We start from the raw sequence: 20,632 nt of genomic DNA, 5'->3' as shown, positions 1-20,632 counted from the left end.
TACACACACATTGTGATGTAACCTGTTTGTTTTGCTTGTGTTTGTATGTCTTGTAATTCCCAGTATTTTCTTACTTGATTGCAAAATTTGAAACTGAGCAATGCAGTCACTCACGTTTTCTATGAACAAATCACTGCCTCAAATTGTAACAGCAGAATTAATTTGGTGTGGTGCAAACTGAACAAAGGTATACACCATCTTGATTGCAAAGGCCAGTAAAAGTAAATTTTTTTTATAATGAAGAAAATGCATACAACATTGTCTCTACCATTATATAGGACTTGGGGCAGGGCCTAATAACTGTTTTTTTTCACAACATCTAAGCTGAAAGAACAAAAAAAAAACAACTTGCTGAGATTTTCTTAACCACTCGAGAGAGAAAAGGCACTGTATTGCCCTTGATGTGACTGTTTTTAAAAGTGATGGTGTTGTAATACAGTTTCAAACTAATGCAAATGCATAGATTTTTAGTCAGATAATGATAAAGAAGCCAGCACTGTCACGGATGCACAGATATATTGGACCAACATCAATATTGACCTTGTTGACTAGCATCAGGTATTGACAATTACAAATGATTTCATTGAATGGCAGTGGCTGGTGTTGTGTCCTATTAAAGGTTGTTTCATAAGCTTGTAGGATTGAATTAGTCAACTTTCTTTTTGTAATGAAGATTTCTTTGTTTTCCCTGGGACTAAGCGGTGAGGGGCAAATTCCAATAGAAACAAATTAAACACACAGACAATAACATTGGTGTCCACACTAGCTATCGGCACAATTGTTATTGTATCAGCGTATCTTTAATCACAGCTTCTAATCCTTCACAAACCAGGGAAACAGCTTCACATTCAACCTAAAACAGGACCGTGGTGGGATGGTGAAATACAGCCTCTAAGGTTTGGTTTGATTAAGAGATTCATTGGTTTTATGTGATAAAAACCCGCACTCTGCAGCATTTTATAACACTGTTGAGTATGAAGTTTATGGCTCCATAAAGTTATCAAGGTAAATGCCAGGTAAACAGCAGAGTTCCCACACTGAAGGTTTAAAGTTAATTACCAGAAGTCTGCTTTGTTGTATTTTATCGACCTGTGCGATTTTGTTGTTGGATAATGTTACATTACATTGCAGCAGAATGTAGCCCAAACAATGACTACCTGTTAACAGGAAGCTGATGTCTGCATATGTCAGCGGGTATTTTTAGTGATCAGATATCAAAAACGGGAAGATGGCAACAAGGTCATACCGTACCATATCTTTGTAGTCTTCTATTTTATTTTATTTTTTATGAAAACGCAACTCAGTGTAACACCAACATAAATTATATCATGGAAAACAATCGTAGAGTTGAAACAGTCTCAGTGACACCCATCAAAAGCTGAATATGATAAGGTTCATAAAAGTAGGATGTGTTGCATGGCTCTTGTTTTTGATTGCATCATAATGAGATTCTCTTTGTTATGTTGTTTGTAAAGAAAGTCCATTCATTAAAAAGCAGGATGAAGAACAAAATAAATATACTTGTAATAGTAACTTTGTATAATCCTCACACGCTTCCGCTAGGTACAGTGTTTAAGTGACTGGAAGTTGACATGTCATGCACCTTTTATATATGCCATGTTACAAGCTATAAGCTGTGACTGTAGCTGCCATCCTTGTCTCTGTATGTTCCAGGTAAATCCATGCTTCTCTCTCAGTAGGTCAATATTTGGTGTTACTTTTTCTTCAAGCGATGAGACTGTGACAGAAAGCAGAATTGAAGATTAATTGTGAACAAAACGCACTCGTAGACGGTTGTTCGCTTTTGTCTGTTGTGTGGCATCGGTGCTTCCTCGTTGTAATCGAGTGACCTCATTCCCTAATAATGAGAGAAAGGAATGTCATCGTTCCTCATTCTGTCACTCCTCCACCTAACAAACACATTTTAAATGGAGATGTTTTTTCCCAGTGTGTTTGTCGGTGTGCTCAATACTGCACTTGTGGCAGGCTCCTGCTGTGCCCATCTGTTTCACTAGAAATCACTAGAGTCACTGTTGATGCAGGAACTTACTAAGGTTGTGCAGTTAAAAATTCATTGAGTATTAGCCTTTCTGTCTATTGCTCTTTGACAGTGATATAAATGACCATCTCAGAAGCAGGGCTGTCACAATAGTGAAATTTTAGTCTGCACTGAATTGTTATGACATTACATTTAACAATTTTCGTATAATTTTCAGTTCATTTTATGCTACAAGAATAGTATAGGCCTAAAAAATCTTTTACTTACACTCTTGTAATGAAGAGACCCTAAACTTTGACCCCCATGGGCAAAGTTCGGTCATCATTATTTATCATGACGAAATATACATTGGAGCAACAGTTTGTCATCACCTGTCCTATTAGCTCAGCTCTGCAGTAGCTGAATCCCTGTATGTTAAATAGAATAGGAATCTTGGGCATGTACTTAGGAAGCAAATGGTTGGCAAACGCCCCAAAACAAACGGTACATACATATGTGACAAATAAATAAAGCTTATATCTGCTGAATGAAATACTGTTGCTGAAATGCGAATGTTGTTACAGATTAAGCCTGTGTGGTTCAGGTTGGCACATTTTATTAGATAAGACTGATATCTCACCTGACAGCTACCACCTCTCCAAAAATATAAAAAAAACTAGAAATTAATCGTGTTGTTCATTCAATTTGAGGTAGGATGTTTTATGATAAATGTGGATGTCAACAAAGGAAATCAAAAAATGCATAGAAAACGTGGTGAAATCCCACATTTTATTAGATAAGACTGATATCTCACCTGACAGCCACCACCTCTCCAAAAATATAAAAAAAACTAGAAATTAATCGTGTTGTTCATTCAATTTGAGGTAGGATGTTTTATGATAAATGTGGATGTCAACAAAGGAAATCAAAAAATGCATAGAAAACGTGGTGAAATCCCACATTTTATTAGATAAGACTGATATCTCACCTGACAGCCACCACCTCTCCAAAAATGTCAAACTAGAAATGAATCATGTTGTTCATTCAATTTGAGGCAGGATGTTTTATGATATATGTGAATGTCAACAAAGAATATCAAAAAATGTATAGAAATTTGGTGAAATCTCCAGATTTGGGGTTTTTACCAATTTTAAAATAAATCTCCGAATACGAAAATGAGATGGAAAATGGCATCAAGACAAAGTCCAATCTTATGTAATGCAACAAGACCATTCTGTTTGCCTTTTTGGGGTTGTAACCCATAATTACACAAGGCTGATTTGACTTATATATATAAATCCTAAGAGTGAAAGAAGTTATTGATAGTAAAAGGCACTAGTAGATGTGGAATACCGGGAGATGATGTAATAGGAATGCCTATCAGACTTCAAAACAGTGTACATACTGATGTAAATATGACACATCTGCTTTTACAGAGCTGGATTGATCATCATGATTATGTGAGATAATTGTGCTCATCTCAAATAATTCCAATAAGGCGATTATATAGTAACTGTGACAGGCCTACTTACATGATGCTGTCTACTCTTTTTTTTCAGTCAGTGGCCTTCACCTAGACAGCACTGTGTCATCCTATTGATTCATAGTATTTGTCATACAGTTATATGGATGCTTGTGTGATTGGGCCCTTTCAGTCTAAGGATAAAGTCTGAGATTCACTCGCAAAGACATCAAGTCAGAGGATCTTTTTTCTGAACTATTGGTGACAAATTACCCCCCCACACACACACACGTCCTGCCCATTATTTGTGCGGACTGTGGTCTCCTTGGTTACAGGGGTAGGGACAGGAACCATAGTGTATGTTATCTTCTCCACTCACATTGTCAGTCGGAGCATTTCCTTCCCCTCTCTTCCTCTCCCCGTTTCCTCTTCTGACAGCTGGACCTTTCCTGCCATTGTTGCATGACATTGGGGGTATCTGTTTGTAAAAGCAGGAGCTGAAAATGTGTTTTATAAATGAATATGGTCAACATTTTAGGGCCTCTAGACAGTTTTTGCTGCCACACACACCTTTGAAGCCAAAGGACATGATTTCAGGGCAACAGTCAAAACAAAATGGGTCCAGGACACACAGACACACAAACACACACACACATACACACACACACACACACACACACACACAACTCAGCCCATCAGCATGCATCCTGACTCTTCATCCTGTTATTCTTGCCATTCCTTATCTCATATTCTCACATCTTGGTGAGCTCACAGCATGCATCCTGTGCTTCTTTTTACATTGTTATTGGGAGGGTATGTGCGCGTTTGTGGAAGTGCAGATGCATGTTTGTAAGAGTATGCCTCAGGCCTTGATAGCATCAGCAAGCATATGTAGTGTGTGTATGTGCATTGAGAGAAACACCAAAAGTAAGAGTTAAACAGGTTAAAGCAGAGTGAGAGAGCGCAGCACCCCGCAGCAGGTCTTGCTCATCTTCCGTCTGCCTGATTTTACTGGCAGGTAAAGTCTGTGAAATGAGTTCCCATGAGATGTGGGCGAACCAGCAATCTGCCTGGCTGATTGCGCTGTGTGCATCTCTCATGCTTTGAATTTCTGTTTGTGTTCATATTAATTAACCAAACAGTCTTGAGTGCACATGTCCTAACCTGGCAGTCCCTTTAGGATTCACAAAACCACATGAACAGACACAGGTTGTATTTTACTGAAATGAAAAGCCCGCCCTGTTGGTTGTTTTGTCAATTCCCTTTTCTGACCAAGTATATTTCCTTAAATTTTTGAAGTCATTTCCAGCTTATGAGGTTTCTCTCTGAATGCCGGCCTGTTAAATGACTATTGCTGTGGCTTCCAATTTAACGCTACATATCGCTCTCTCTTTGGACGGCAAAAGCAGCAGTAAAATAGACTATATCCTTGCTCGGTATTTCAGAAGGAGCCTGAGTCTGCATTTGTGTGCATTAGGTTAGCTGTTTCAGCTGAGCTAAGATATTGGACTACTTTATACCATGGACTGAACAGAGAGGAAGTATTAGCACAGAACTCAAGCCCCTGCTATGCTCTATTAGATTTTCTTGCATTTCCTTTGGAAGAAGTAATGGTTTTTACGATTTGTATCTTATTATAACCACATGGCAATGCAGAACATGTACAGAGACTTCAATGCATATGAGTACAGGTTGAAATGGAGCACAAATGTAGAATAAAACAAAAATGTTAAGACTTAAGATTAGAGTGACAAGATTATTTCATCAAGGACTACAAGGTTTTTCAAGGTCTGGGAGTTTTGGAGGGACACTAATTACAAAACTAACCCATTTTCTTGTGTCGTGAGTGTTTACACTTGATTTGAGGCTACATCTTTAGGTTTTAGGTGCTAGAGAAAGCCTACTGTTGGTTGCTGACCAAGGGATTTTTATGTGACCCGAGGCTGAAAATATGTGGTAATACTAAACAGATTTGATTTTGCTTGTCAAGAGGGTAAAAAGATAGCCTGGCCAGCCATCCGTCTTTCTCAATGAGAAATCCGTCTGGAATCGCAGAGCTTGAATCCAAATATAAAGGTGGGACAAACAGGCATCGATCAAACCAATCACAGATAGGACGGGTGTGACACTTTTGTCAGAGAAACTTAAGAATAGAGGGTGTAATCTGTAATTCAGTCCTTATTTTTGAATCAAGTAAACAACCGACAACTGTTGTAAAGAGATTTGTGAACTGGAACTGACTTTGACTCAGAGGAATTGTGAAACATCCGCCCCCCAGACTTGTGATTGGTTCGGTATACGAATAGATCGTGCATATTTCACAGTGACTGGCCTAATTCCAGGCTGTTTCCTCAGTATTGAATACATTGAGAAAACCAGATAGCTGGCCAGGCTAGTAAAAAGATGGACCTCTGACAGCTCAGACTGACTTCTATTACAATCTCACGCTAAACAATAAAGATGATCTTTAAAGATTTATGATTTTCTTCTAATACTGGAAATTTGTTGCACTGAAGTCAGTTGAAAAGTTGTTTGAGTGGCTGACATTGAGATGACAATGAAATAGAGCTGCAACCGATAAGTAGCACATACAATAATGATGTGATGATGATAGTGAGGCTTTGGTATGGACATTTACTGCATTGCTTGTGACCTCAAACCCTCAGTTATTCCCATTTTATATACTCGTCTACTGCTGTTTTATGAGTTTGAATCACCGTTAATCTGTGAAAGTACTACAGACCCCATTTTGGTAATACCCCTCCACCCTATCAGGCAGCTTGTAAGATAAACGTTCTGTTATAACCTATAATATCTACAATAGTAATGTTATGAAGAGGATCGTTACAAGGGATTTGAGTAAATAGCATCCTTTGATCCACAGTGCTTCAGTTAAAGGAGGAAAAAAACACGTTGCTGTACGCTTCCCACCTCGCTCCTGTCATCCTGGGGTGCCTCCCTCATGTCGGCGTGCTGCCCGTGTGCGTGTGCTCGCAATTTTCACCCCGGGTTCCTGTTGAAAGTCCCCCCACGCAGAGAGTAATGAACGTTGGCCCCTCGCGGCAACCATTAAGAGTAAGCCATTATGGTTTCAGTATCGAGCCAGCCCTCCCTGCCAGTTTCACCTCGCTCCATGGTAGACCCCACTGAGTGCACAAAACTGGCACTCCTATGGCTCATTGAGCTGCCAGCGTGCCCCCCCCACAAGCACAGAGCCCCATAAAACAGTTCCACATCATCAAACGTGATGATCTCTTGTTCTAATTTTAGTCTGAGGTCTTAATAGCTCTGCAGATACTGTCTAAAACTGTTCAGCTTAACTGTTTCAACGTTAAGCTTGGGATGGAAGCTGTGACTGTAGTTAATCTAAATGTGACTGATGGACTGTAATGCATCTCTTACTTAAATCAATAAAAATAATTTGACTTTTCCTTTTTTTGTCACTGTCAGTTAATTGTTCTGAAAATACTGGTAAACTGTAAAGGCTTCAGCACCCATTGAGCTTTTGATTTTTAAAACTGCCTTTTTAAAAGACATAATAATACTCTGGATGGAATGATTATTTGAGCTTAATTGAGTTTTCCTGTTATAAAATAAAACAATCTAATTAAAAGATTGTTGAATGTACTTCCTCTCTGTCACCCTCAATGAAAATGTGTAAATCCTGAATTGGCAAATGTAATTTTTGAAGACTATCTGCTCCACACAAAATGTTTCCTGCTTTCCTTAACATACTCTTTCAGTTTGATGGCTTCTGGTTTCTACATCAGATTAGGAAAAGTTTCATAGTAGATCACGATTGGCTTGTCACAAATCTGGCTGGTAGGTCCACCCCTTGAACTCTGTTTTGAAGAGCACAGAAAAAAGGTTTTCCTTCCACAGATGAATGTGAGAAAATCCTATGTGTCAAACTCTGCATGTCACTCTGTACAGTGAAAGGCAAAGATTACAGTGACAGAATACTGGAAAAAATACTTATTTCTGAGTGGAGAGGGCATTTAAGGTAAGCCATGGATTAAAGCAGTGCCAGCAAATATTTTATGTGCGTTTTTGGCAGATAAATGGAACAGTATAGCCAAATGCAGTAGTGTTGTCAAGGGTTTTATGGCTCTGCCCCAGTGATCAGTAATATCTCAAAAGGTAAAGTTTGAATTTGTTCTTCCCTTTAGTGGTATTTTCAGACTCCTTTGTCCTCATCCATCTACACCTCTCCTTCTTTCTTGCCTCTACTCTGCTCTCTCTCTCGCTCCTTGTGTGCACTGTCTGTTTGCTTTGTTTAATTACCGCCCTAATGCGCTACGGCACGTTCCTATAGCACACCATCAATGTTGCTGCCAGCACTCACAGAAAAGCCACATTCAGCTTGGCACTTGTCCCCTCCTTTCCTGCATGCAGCAGTCACAGTGACAGCCCCAGAAAGCATTGCATTTGCCACTAGTTATGATTAATGGCTTTGCTGATTGCTGTTCTTGGCCATTGCCACACCTACACAGAATGCTTTGAGCATATTCCCGGCGGCTTCCCCGACCAATGAAAGGAGCTAAACTTTGACTCCCAACTTTTTCTATTACTGACACAATTAGAAGCGAAGTCATGTGTTTGGCTTTACATTGTATATTGATTAAGAGAGAAGTTTGAGTAACGGTTTAACTAGAACATCTGTGATTGAAGTAGAAAAGGCGTTCAAGCCAATATGCGATTTCAGTAGGCTAACTATTACCGTACATATGTAGTTGTAATATTTGAGATGAAATCTATTCAAAGAACAAACAGGGATTGCACTTTTGCAGCAGTAGTTACCTAAGCTGTCATTCATAATGCTGAAATAATTCAACCGACATAAATCAAAGGAGATGGGTGCATCTATCTGTAATAAAGAGCAAACGGCTGTTTTTATTTTCTTTGTTTTTCTAACATCTCCTTGTCACTAAAGCTGGATCTGAGGCAGGGGCGAGCATCGCAAGCTTGAGAAGAGGTGAAGCACTGTTTCCTGCTAGTTTCCTCCTGTATTTGTTTAGCAGATTTTTCTCTAAGGCAGTTTCCCTCCGCCTTCCTTTTGGAGTGTTATTTCTGTGGGTTCGCTGTCTCAGGGGAGCCTCGCCTGCAAACACACAAAAGCTCATTAGCTCGTGCATGTGTGGGTGTTTTTAATGTTAGTTGGTTGTTTGTTTTATATGTTGTATACGTGCATCTAGGCTTACACATTACTGTGCTTTGCTGTTATCTGTGCATGTGTGTTTTCATGTCTTTGCAGCCTTATTTTATTGATGATCAGAGATGGCATGTATTGCTTTCGGGGATGTAGTTGGCTTGAATACCAACATGTGTGTGTAAACTCCCACCCCATATGTACTGTATATGCCATGTGTATTTTATGCACCATAAACAAAACTTCTCGTGTATGTTGGACAAAGACGAGGATGTGTTAGTTTGTTACACATATACAATGGTGAGGCGTGTATGTGGCTGCTCTGTTTTATTACATTTTATTACTGGCTCAGGAAAGAGAGAATCTTGAAACCTTGTTACGGCAGGCGTTTATTTAGTGGCCTATCTACTTAAAGACCTGACGCTAGAGCTTTTTACCCAGTATGCCTTAGGAGAATCCCTGACACACAACATAAATCTCTCCCTCTGGCTGCCACCAAACTGCACTGTCATTTCTATCCAGAGCTGTTTAGAGCCCCTTGGCCTGTGGGGGCCAGCGCTTACATCCACATCATGTCAGGGTTCAGGAACTGTGTGGATGAGTCACTGAGCTCACATAGATTTTTCACAACTACTTGGACACTGACAGGTAATGCGTAATAGAATTGCATGATATTTCGCAGCAGCATTCTCATCAAGGCAGATATGCAACAACATTTGAGGTAAATAACTAATTTCAGTTAATATAAAACAAAATCTATCTGTATTTGTATTTTTGCTAATGAGTGACATGAATATTTCCCCTTGCTTAAATTACATTGGCCCGCAACAAAGAACCATTGACATTCTTACATTTCTGATAATTACATAAGTCTAATTTTGTTTTGGGCAGTTGCTTCAGCACAGCATCTGTGTAAAACTGATTCCTGTATGGTTATATTAGTCAGACATCTGCAGACTAAAGTAACAGATGCAGGACTGTAGTGAGATGATTTGAACTTATTACAGTCGTCAACACTTCCACGTGGTCAACAAAGCATCTTGCATTAACTCCTGCAAGTTAGAGTGGACGAACCCTACAGATGGAGGGGTGCTGTAGCAGACTTAAATGCTCTGTATGTGACATTTCTACAATAAAAACAACATTGAATAATCAGACGACTTACTGAAGTTTTACGAGATGGCATATTCAAATTCAGATCTAAATGCATTCTAATGTGTTTTTTTTGATATGTTAGGGTTATCTTATGCCATGAACTAAGTTAACATTAACATTCAACATTAGATGAAACATAATCTGAATCGAACCCTACTATGTTATTGAAGCTGGTCAGGTGTATGATAACTTATATTGTGAAGGTTTACACCGGATATGGTGAGTCTGCAGTGGACTGTATTTGAAGGTTCTGTGTGGATTAGCAATTTTAACCCATAAAGACCCAGCACTACTTTTATGTCATTTCCCAAGTTTAGATCAGTAGATAGTTTTCGTCTGTGATGAATGTTTGGGTCTTTATGGGTTAATGCCACAAACAATCCATGAAGCAACATTCTCTGTAAAACCACATGTACACTTGTGAAAAATCACTACATATATAATTATTATGAGCAGTAATAGTGCTCGTCTGCTTTTGTGTTTTTTTTTCCTCTTGAAGCCCAATCCAGAACTTTTAAAATTTCACACCCAAAAGTCAACTTTCAGCTTGTTGTAAATTTTTTATTTTCCATGCAACTGCAGTCTACTACCAAGCCCCCCATTGACTACAGAATTATTCATTCACTTCAAATAGAGCCAATCAAGTCCTCCAGTTAAAAAAAATTTTTTTTTTTGTTTTGGAGGAGTAAGCCATGATTCAGTGTGAGTTTTTCCAATACCATGCAGTTCTAATATGTAACTTAAGCACTGGATATGTATAAACAATCTCATATGTGAATTCAACAGTAGACCTGGTATTTTCCTTGTAAAGAAACTGAAATACATGCTGTTTTTAACTGTGCTGATAGCACAGCACGCTCATTAACAGCACAGAGATAGTTTGTGTATGAACATCAAAGCAATGTGCAGTGTAGGCCTACTGTTAAATCATAGATTAAGAAGTAAAAATAAGACAGAGGCATTGGGAAACTTTTTCTCTTCATAAAGGGGGAGGAAGGGAGAGAGGCAAGCTGTGAGTTGACGATAAGAGCCAGAAATGCATACGTTTTCATGGCTCAGTCACCCCCACCAATACGCACTATACTCTCTGCTTTAAAAGAAACCTCCGTCTTTCATATGCTTGGCCTGCCAAACCCCTAAACTGTTGAAGTGAAGTGTCGTCTTGGATAAAGTCATCTGCGCCGTGAATAAAGGGCAGGAATGCATTAAACGCCCAAATCCTTTCGCTTGCAACGGTTACCCCGGCTTTGTGATTGGTAAAGTGCACAGCTTTAAAGTGAAAAGGCTTGTTCCTCGCCTGAGACTTGTTTCACTTGGCACTGGCGCATTAAGGTGTATCTGAGATAGCTGTAGTCTTTCCTGACTAACATCGCATTTTTTTCATGTCTATAATTTACCCCAGCTTTCTGAGATATTTTTGCACCTGTTTAAATCATTAATTGTGCATGCATACATGCATGTGGAGGCCGGGAAAGATGAATAGATTTTGAACACTACTGGTTTTTGATCTTAAATTAACCTAAACAGGGCGGACTCATTCAGTCTCTCTGCAGAGTTGAACATTTGATCACTTTGGCTTTAAGATTAATTGGTGTTAGACTCAATCTGTTTCAGGTGCCAGATATTATCAGCCTAATACCAGACATCACAAGGCATCTAAATCTGCTTTTCTCAGGCAGAGCTGATCACACCGATTAGTCACCCATTACATTTTTTATGCTCTCTGTTTCTCACACATTCACTCAGTCATAAAGCTTGTATGGACAGCTGTGCTGGTCAGAGGACATTTCACTGGGAGGGCGAAGCAGTTCTGGAGCTCGTCTATTTTTGGGTTCTTAATGGACCTGTTCTCATTCTCTACTGAAGCAGGTCTAACTGAATGATCCTCACCAGTCTTACACCTGATTAAATTATCTTCTTCTGGACTTTTCCATTGTTTTTAATTTGGTTTTGCTCCCTTTTGCTGCCTCTCACCCCAGTTTGTTTTTGATCTCTCGCCCCCTCTGTTCCAAACACAAAGGTTTTCATTTTACATATATTACCTGATGCTGGATCACAGAGGCCGCAGCATAAGAAAAAAAACACCTACATCATTTTTTTAGTGTTTTATCTCCTAGCCGTTTGCTGTTTCTACGTGATAATGTTTATGTTTACTAAAGAAATTAAAAAGATTAATTTGCTCTGCAATTTACATTTAACACATTTTTCTTGTTCCTGTTCCTTCTGATCTTTCTCTTAAGATGTTTGTTTATTGTTCTTCCAGTAACTTTTTGACTCTTGAGTTGTTTTCTACCTGTTATTCTCTTGATTTTGACACAAGTCTGTGACCAAAAAAAAAAAGTCTGTGACCAAAATGTCATTGACCATTTATACTGAATGACCAAAAGGAAATGCCTGATCCCTGAGTGACAGACTCTACAAATGAAGGGTATTTAATTCTCAGTGTCTGACCTAATGTCTCACATTAAGTTTTTGTCTCACCAACCAAGGGGACTGGAAGAGAAAATTAGAGAAAAAGAGACTTCAGGATTGAAGTTTTGAAAAAATGCTACCATAAACACCATGATTTCTTACTGGGGGATCTATCATACATATTGCAGAGTGTGCTAAAGACATATTAATTTCTTTATTGTTTTTGTATAATACATTTTTTAAATCTGCAGATCTAGAAATTAATGGCATATTGTTAATTTAGTCTCTGATAATTAAAGATGATGGGGTGAAAGAACAATGACTGACAGAGATAGGTATATATATTTACAACATGTTTCACAACCTTTCAGGTATAGATTTCTAGGTTTGAGGAGTGAACTTGTTTAAATACACGAGTAATATATGAGTGTATGAAATATAAAAAGGGTAAATACTCAACACTTTTTACAGAGTTGCATTCGATAAACTTAGGCCTAAACTCTGATTGTTTCAAGTGTAGGTGGTAGAAGATTAGTGGTGTTTGAGGCTGTTGTACGCAACAGTCTGGCATAATTGACAAAATTGTTTTTCATTTTGGTCTTGTCAGATGTTTCATACCCAAACCACATCCATGTAACAGAAGTAGCACCTCTTTTACGTATAAGAGCCTCCTTTTGATTTTGCTGGTCTGAGTTTTCCTATTCAGAATTAATTTGTTCACACAGTCTTCCATGTTTGTTTGTGTTGGCTTCATGCAAATTTCCTGCCTGCATTTTTGTGATGTGGAAGAATACAAAACAACGTCCAAGTAAAAAAAAAAAAAAAAGTGTGATTTGCAAGACAGTGAAACAAATAACCCAATCAATGAAACAACATTTTTCTGTTACCACACGAAGCACATCGTTGTGTCACACAGCCCCATAAAGACTTAGTTGAAGCAGGCCATGGCAGGCATTCAGCACAAGCACTAATTATATTACTTTTTGGTAATTGCTTCTCTAGATTGCAGTATCACAGTCGATCCCTGGGCCTACAAAGACCACATATACTCTATCTGCAGTTACAGACTGTGACATTTTCTCTTTTGTGTAGATGTAAGAAGAAAAGGCAAGAAATTGAGGAGGGGAAAAAAATGAAATGAGTATAATAAAAAGTGTTTTAACTGGAATCGAAGTGGTATGAGCAGTGCGAGTCAAGAGGAATACACTCCACTGTGCTTGCTCAGCAGTGTGGTTGTAATTCTTAGTCTTTCATCTTTGTCTCATCAAACCTTGTTCCACTCTGCCCTCCAACTGCTCTCAAGGTCAATTTTTCATTCTTTCTGACAGATGTTGAGGTTAAAAAAAAAAAAGCTAAACAAACCCGAGATATTATAATTTCTTTCCGTGTCTATGTGTTTGACGTAGTGTGTGTATGTGTACAGCCACCCCCAACAGGTAAATCTCCAGCTCTGACAGGAGGATGGTGTATGTGTGGTTTGCTGAGTCAGCCTGTAGATGACACACTGGCACTGAGCTGAGAGATGGCTGAAGGGGAAAAACTGTCCAGACAGCTCCTCCTGCAGAACACATAGGCATCCTACTTTCTGCCACCAAATGCCAAAGTTCCTGTTTGGTGGTCTAGCCTACTTATTCAGTCTGGGTTTCGTATTTTTCCTCAGGCTTTGGTTCTTTCCAATCTTGTGATCCCCTATCTCCCTTCTTTTTTCTCTTCCTTGAAAAAGAATCATCCTGCTCTGCCGGGGTGGACAGCTAGACAAATGATTTTGTTGCTTGAGCAAGGCAGGGGGTAATTTTTAGGTGAGCGCAGCGCTTCAGAAAAGGCTTGCTGCATTGAAATTAGAGGTTGTCAAATGGCGCACGTCTCCACTGATGGCCCAGCACGCCCGCCTTATGTTAATGTGGCATTTCAGCGAGAGGAAATAGAATTAGGGTGAGGATCTGTGCTGGAGCTGGTTGTTGGCTAGCATTGTCATTTGTGCAGTTTTTATTTTATTTTCTTAACTGAAGGAAAGATATTTATTTCTAGGTGCCGCAGACACCATAAATTGTACATATTGGGTTTGCTTCTCCAGTAAGGTGGGAGCTGAGAGCTGATTTTCTAACCAACAAAACATTGACTCTTAACTCGTCATTGATGACTCCTACACACATGCTTAGCCCACTAGTGATCTGTAAAATAGCTTGTCTGTGTTTGTTCATGCTAGCTTGAAGACAAAAGAAGCCCGAAGTCTTTATCTCACAGGATCACCTTGCGCTTTTGTCTTCAATAACCAAAACTGATGACAGCACGATTACAATACAGGCCCCATAAGTGCAGTTTTCCTTTAGTGAATGGAAGGCTTACGGTTTGCAGGGGTTTATTATTTGACAAAAGGCTCAATGTTTCTCAGTCTTTCAATATACAGCAGAACCTCGCAGTATGAGTGCACCATTGTATAAGTTATTTGCTTTACAAGCATGGATCGTGTGTATTTTTGTCTTGAAATACGAGTGGAAATCTGGAGTATGAGCAAGCCTCATACTAGGCGCCGCTAGTCAGCACTGGGGTCGCATGTGCTCCTCAATGGCTCGCAAAACAATTTGGGTAGCATCATCTTTTAAAACGACAACAGAGAAATCTGTCCCACGTTCGAAGCCACCAGTCACTGCCTGCTTGACAGCGACAGTAAGTGGTATATGCTTACTCTAATTTTGCTCAGTTTCTCATAGCATTGTGAAGCAGAAGGTCCATCTCTTCCACCTCTTGTTTGTTTTCTCACACGGTGAAAAATAACTTCAGAACTGATAACTTGGCAGAGCAAAAAAACAATATTTAGAGAATATTTTTAGGTAGCTTAAATAGTTTAAAAAAGTAATGAGAAAAGGGTAAAAGGCTCTAAAAAAGGTAGTTGAAGCTTCTAATTTTACATAATACATGCTAGCACTAGAATCATCTGTTTCTTCAATTCAGGTATAGCGCTTAAATCATACAATGGCAGATACAAGCCTGCTGTAATTCCAAAGCAGCATATTCATGTTCTGTTGACATAGTACTTGGTTCAGTTGTAATTTACCGTCTTGTTTTCTGATATTCCGACAACTTTATGGCCTTTTTATGTGGATCCACTTCATGTTTGGTGGGACGCTGGCTAGCGCTTGTTCACACAGAAAGACTAGATGTGGCCTGAAGCCGCCGGGGTTGGTTGTGAGCGATGTAATCTGTCCTCTGATAAATACTGTGAGGAAGAATCCGTCTTGAGGGAGGAGTGGGAGTATCTATGCTGAGGTCATGAGGTTTGAAAGGAACTCGCTCCGGGCCGAGCCTTCTGCCTGGTTTGTACGGATCAGATGTGTCCCGCAGGTGTTGTCCACACAGCTGCAGGCCAGATGCTTGTGTGTTTACTTGACAGTGTCGGTTTGCACATCAATCAAACATTTGTCAGTCTGTCATCGATGGTATCCAGAGAAAACATTCGGAGCTCAACAGAAAATCCCCACAAACTGATTCCATGTCTGACTCTTATGCACACTCTTTCGGTTGTTTTTTCGAGGATTTTTTAAAACCAATTTGAGAAATATACAACAGCCTTATTATGTGAATGTAACCCTTCTTGAATGGCTTTAGATAACATTTGGAAATGCTTTACTACCTTTATACTCAGCCCCACTCCCAGAATTATAGTTTTTATTTCAGCTTCGTAAATATGAACATTTTTACTCCCATGGTAATATATTGGGGGGAAATAATTTTTGGGAAGTATAAAAATGCATGGCAGTGGATTCAGATGCAGTGTTTGATTGTGGTTTCTTCTACTCTACTTCTCACTGTCAGTATAATGATCGCAGATGTGGGAAGTAAGAAAGTGTGACCAATGGGTGTTACAACTGCAGCCGTCGGTCCTCATCCAACTGTGACACATTGACATAAATGCATACACAGAACAGTCAGGATGAATGCTTTTCTCCACCAGCCTATATAACACAACAGTCTTCTGGTCTGGCAATGTGTAGATGTCAGAGAGGGGTGCGTTTGATTTAAAGGCCGGCATGTGTGGGTGCACGGCAGAGCGGAAGTCTCTGTCTGCATTATATGAGTTTGAGCGAGAGAGAGAGCGAGCTCCATTAGTTTTATCTGACAGAGGGATCAGATCTGAAGGCATATGCCTGAGCGATTCACTGCGTGTTGTCTCCACCTGCCCAGCCGCTCATTCAGGCTGCTCTATTAGAGAACAGCCACTGGGGAGAAAACAAAGACTGTGGCTTTAACCTACCAACAATGCAGTGCTTAACATTTGTCCCCTAATGTAGAACAACCCAAAGAAAACCTCGCCGTTTTCTTGTCAGAGCTGTTAATTCTGAAGAACTGCATTTCCTGCAGGTATTACAAAGCATCAGTGCTCAGCTGTCGTGCATTTTTACACTTGCAGGCTATGATCATCTTTTTGGTTAGTGTTCCAACCCTCACCGCTCTACAAAGTTGCACTATTTGTCTATGAAAGACAAACAATACTCAAGGCAATTGACAGATTTGTTGTTTTTCTTCTCTTTATTCTTTTCAAGCAAGGATTTATATGCTACATTAAACCTTTGCCCAGAAGTCAAAATCAATATGACAGTGATATATCAAATACAAAATAAAAATGTGTATGATTTTTGTGGTCAATACTCACTAGCTCACCACTTTGTACATATTTGTGTTTTTTACAGAGATCAACAGAGTGCGTAAAGACATGTACAGCGACACAGTGAATGGCCTTGTGGACAAACACCCACTGGAGCTGCCTGAGCCAGTCGGACCCATCGTCCACCAGCAGGAAAAGCTGTTTGTGCCTGTTAAAGAGTACCCAGATGTGAGTACCCTATTTCATACCGAGACAATTATAGCCCAGTGCCAGCAACCAATTTGCATTATTTGTCAGACCTTCTTCTACTCTTCTTAGAGCTTCCCTTGCTCATTCCCTCTTGACCCCTTAGCTACTCTGAACACATGCATGTTGATGTTTTCCAGCCAATTGCTACAAAACTACACTTTTGGTGTAATCTGAAATTATGGCCACACCTGATATGACAGTAGCATGTAAGTGATGCATATGTGCCGTGGAGCTAGGTGTGCTGCAAATGTAAAATTGGCCAGCAAAAATGTTCTATTTTAGCGGTGTTGTGGAAATGTAAATTTTCCACCACAGCGGCCAAAATGGGAACATTTAAATATCCATGCCCTACACTCGAAATAAATGCACTATTTTTGGCCAGGCCTGGATATGTCTCCATACCGGTGTGAGATTGTAAATGGACCCCCTGGAATATGGACCCGGGGTCCTGATTCCGCAGCGGAATATGGACCCCCCCTATGGAAAATGGACCCCCCTCCAAATTTAGGGAATGAATTATTTTTTTTTAAGTTTTGAATTATAAACTGTAGGCCCTGTAGTGAAGCCTTGCAGCATGAGCTTACCTCCCCGTACAGCCTGGCCTCCCATTGTGACGTCACTGTGGCGGCAACGGTCGTTTGATACATGTTCTTGTACTCTCTCTTCCCTCAGACAGATCACACAATAACAGAACACAATAACAGAACACAATAAAGAAATTTTGTTTGCAAAATGTTGTTTTGTTTCTATTTATGTGTTTATAATTCAAAACTTAAAAAAAAATAATTCATTCCCTAAATTTGGAGGGGGTCCATTTTCCATAGGGGGGGTCCATATTCCGCTGCGGAATCAGGACCCCGGGTCCATATTCCAGGGGGTCCATATTCCATGCTACACAGGCATTAAACCCCCCCTGACCACAGCCCATCAGGATGAGTGTGGAGGCCCAATCGTTGCTGTTTGCAGCTTTAATTTTAATTCTTCTACCTGTGTACCGATAATGACTTGAGCTGATTGGCAGTTTGTTTTTGAGTTATTTATTCTTTCCAGTCACCTGCGTCCTTTTGATAACACCTGATGAGAAAGAGATTGAAATACCGTTCTGACAAGAGAATAATAAAAGTAAATAAAAAATGAGAAAATGAGTGATCAGAGCTCGAGATTGACTTAACATTAGCTCCCTCTGATCACTCTTTAGCATTTATTTTGCAGTAAAGTCTTGCTGTTGTTGAATAACTTCACCCCTTTCATAGCTTACCTTTGTAGATTCCAACTTCACAATATTACACAAACTCAGTGAAAAATGTGAAGTTTCACAGTGCTGTGGTGTGTCCAAAAACCTGAAATGTAATACAATCCCAGAGCAAAAGCTCTCTAACTTGTTTTTCCTCTTACTGTGATTCTGCAGTACATCCACTAAATGAGTGTTGTGCATATGTTTTGTGTTCAGTGTACCCAAGGCAATATTTTGTCACCACTTGTGTCCTGTTTTGTATATCTTTTTACCATCTAACTTTTGGAAATTCACAGCCATGACATCATCATTACTGTTTTGTCGAACTGTGGTCGTAAGTTTTAGATTTTAACTACAGTCAGGCACCGCCCAGTCTTCATGGTAATCTTCGTCACACACATGAATGACTGTCACGTCTTGAAGAGCAACTTTCTCTTGGTAATCCCTCCAGCTTGCAGTGAGGAAATGAATGGAGGGAGGTGACGAAGGATAAGACACACCATAGAGCAGAGCAGGGGGCCAGTCAGGCGTGGATTGCATTTTCCCCCTGACAGAATTGATAAAGGGCACCAGGGCCTCGCTGGGATCAGCTTAGTTCTAGCTGAACCCCAAACCAGACCCATCCGCTGCCTAAGTAAAGCATCCTTGTCTGGCCTTTCACTTTTTATCTGTAGTACCCCATCCTCAGGTCCTTGAACTGTCCTGTAATCAGCTTTGAGACAAGTTTTTTTTGTTGTGATGGCTTTATTTTTAATTTGAAAGACTTGTCAGATAAACCCTGACGCAGGAATATAATATTTTCAGCTGGTAGAAGAGGACCAGTGCTGGGTACTGTCACAAGTTTCCCAGGGAGATTCAATTCAGTGTGCATTCAGATAGATAGTTACTTCATCTGTATGTCAGTTAGACAGATAATTCAGTTACAATGCTAATCAGTACTTGGATGTAAGAGAGACTCTGAGGGAACTAATTCTGTAATTTGTACGAGGATCCTTCTAACCTCATGCCTATTTTAAAAAAAAACAACATATTTCCAGTAAGAACTGACCCCAAAGCGGTTACATCACTGTACTTTTTATTGAATATGCAGAAGTAACAATCACGGTTAAAGCTCAAACTTTTCTTATCCGCATATAAAGGATACTAAAAAATAAACTCACAATTTTATTTGGTTCAATTTGAATCAGAAAATCGATTTTTTATGTTAGCCCTATGGAGTAGATCACACAAAATCCCTTATTTGTCTTTGGTTTTAGAAATCACATTGTACTCATAACTATTTTTTACCATGTCTCTTCATGCATGTGTGTGTGTCAGAGTGGGGTCAGTGCAGAATGCTTATGCAAAGGCATGTCATATATCAGGACAGAGCTGAAGGAGTCTGAGAATGTGTGAAACAGTAGGTGCCACCTGTGGCTTTAGAGGCTTCTATAACTGATACACAAACACTATTAAAAGTGTGGTATACTCAAGATGACCCTTGTGGTTCCTTTGCACCATGTGCTATGCTGCTGTGTTCAGAGCAGGGCTGTAACTCAGTATTGTGTTTACGAGCTGCACAGAATGCTACTAAATTAATTAGGCTTCCCCCTGGTGGCCAAGATGACTCACTGATGACCTTAGAACAGGAAAATGCAGAGACACACACACGCAAGCAGACAGATACAGAAACACAGTGATGTAAAAATGCCACACATTTCTCACTCTATTTTCGTACACACAAATGCCCCTTTGAACGAGTGTGGTCATTACATTTGAAGTAAAAGAGGAAAATGCCAAATAGCTTTGCTATTTATACAGAAGCTGGAGGACCAGGGGAAATCAGCTGCAAGTCTAAATGTGTATTTTTTATATCCCTAGCTTTTGTTCTTTGTTAAAATATATGTTTAAAGCAGAATATTGTGAGCAAACATTGTTAAAGTACATCCATAAAGTCTTATTCTCTTGGAGGTGGTGGTTTGTATATAATGTCCAGTTTTGCTCTACTATAAGTGCTTATAGTGAACTGCTGATGTTTTCAGTTGAAAACGGTATTGCTGTTACACTAAATGAAACTTGGCATTTTTATAATAGAGCAGTCAGCAGTGAAAGATAAGAAAGCATTACAACATGTTAAACTGATTTCCACTGAGGACTGTGCTTGTCTTGGTGCTCTGCGTTTCGATAACATGTTAGCACTTAGTGAGCTACATGTCTAGGTCTACTTTGCATGCTTAAAGCACACTTTATGTTTATTTATGTTTAAAAAGTGGAATAATTCAAAGTCTTGGTAAGAGAAGATGCTGAAGGATTAGACTGAGAGAGGAAAGAAATGATGAAAGACGGGAAGAAAAATGTCACTTCCTATCCCCATCTGCCCAGTGCTAAAAGGAGAGGAAACTGTAATGATG

At 39.6% G+C, this 20,632-nt stretch overlaps 1 protein-coding gene across 5 annotated transcripts in view; it reads left to right on the top strand.

The window, feature by feature from the left end:
• The window catches only part of LOC115413725 (protein quaking-A), a 95,735-nt gene that overhangs the window by 13,228 nt on the left and 61,875 nt on the right, over positions 1-20,632 (top strand). For all 5 annotated transcript variants that reach the window (XM_030126770.1, XM_030126767.1, XM_030126768.1 and 2 more), the window contains exon 2: positions 16,845-16,987. In XM_030126770.1, the coding sequence (XP_029982630.1) occupies positions 16,845-16,987 (143 nt within the window). The remainder of the gene's footprint in view (positions 1-16,844; positions 16,988-20,632) is intronic.

Source organism: Sphaeramia orbicularis, chromosome 22, assembly GCF_902148855.1.
Source record: "Sphaeramia orbicularis chromosome 22, fSphaOr1.1, whole genome shotgun sequence".
NCBI lineage: Eukaryota > Metazoa > Chordata > Actinopteri > Kurtiformes > Apogonidae > Sphaeramia > Sphaeramia orbicularis.
The sequence above is the reverse complement of the archived record's forward strand: the minus strand, read 5'-3'. Positions and strand labels throughout refer to the sequence as shown.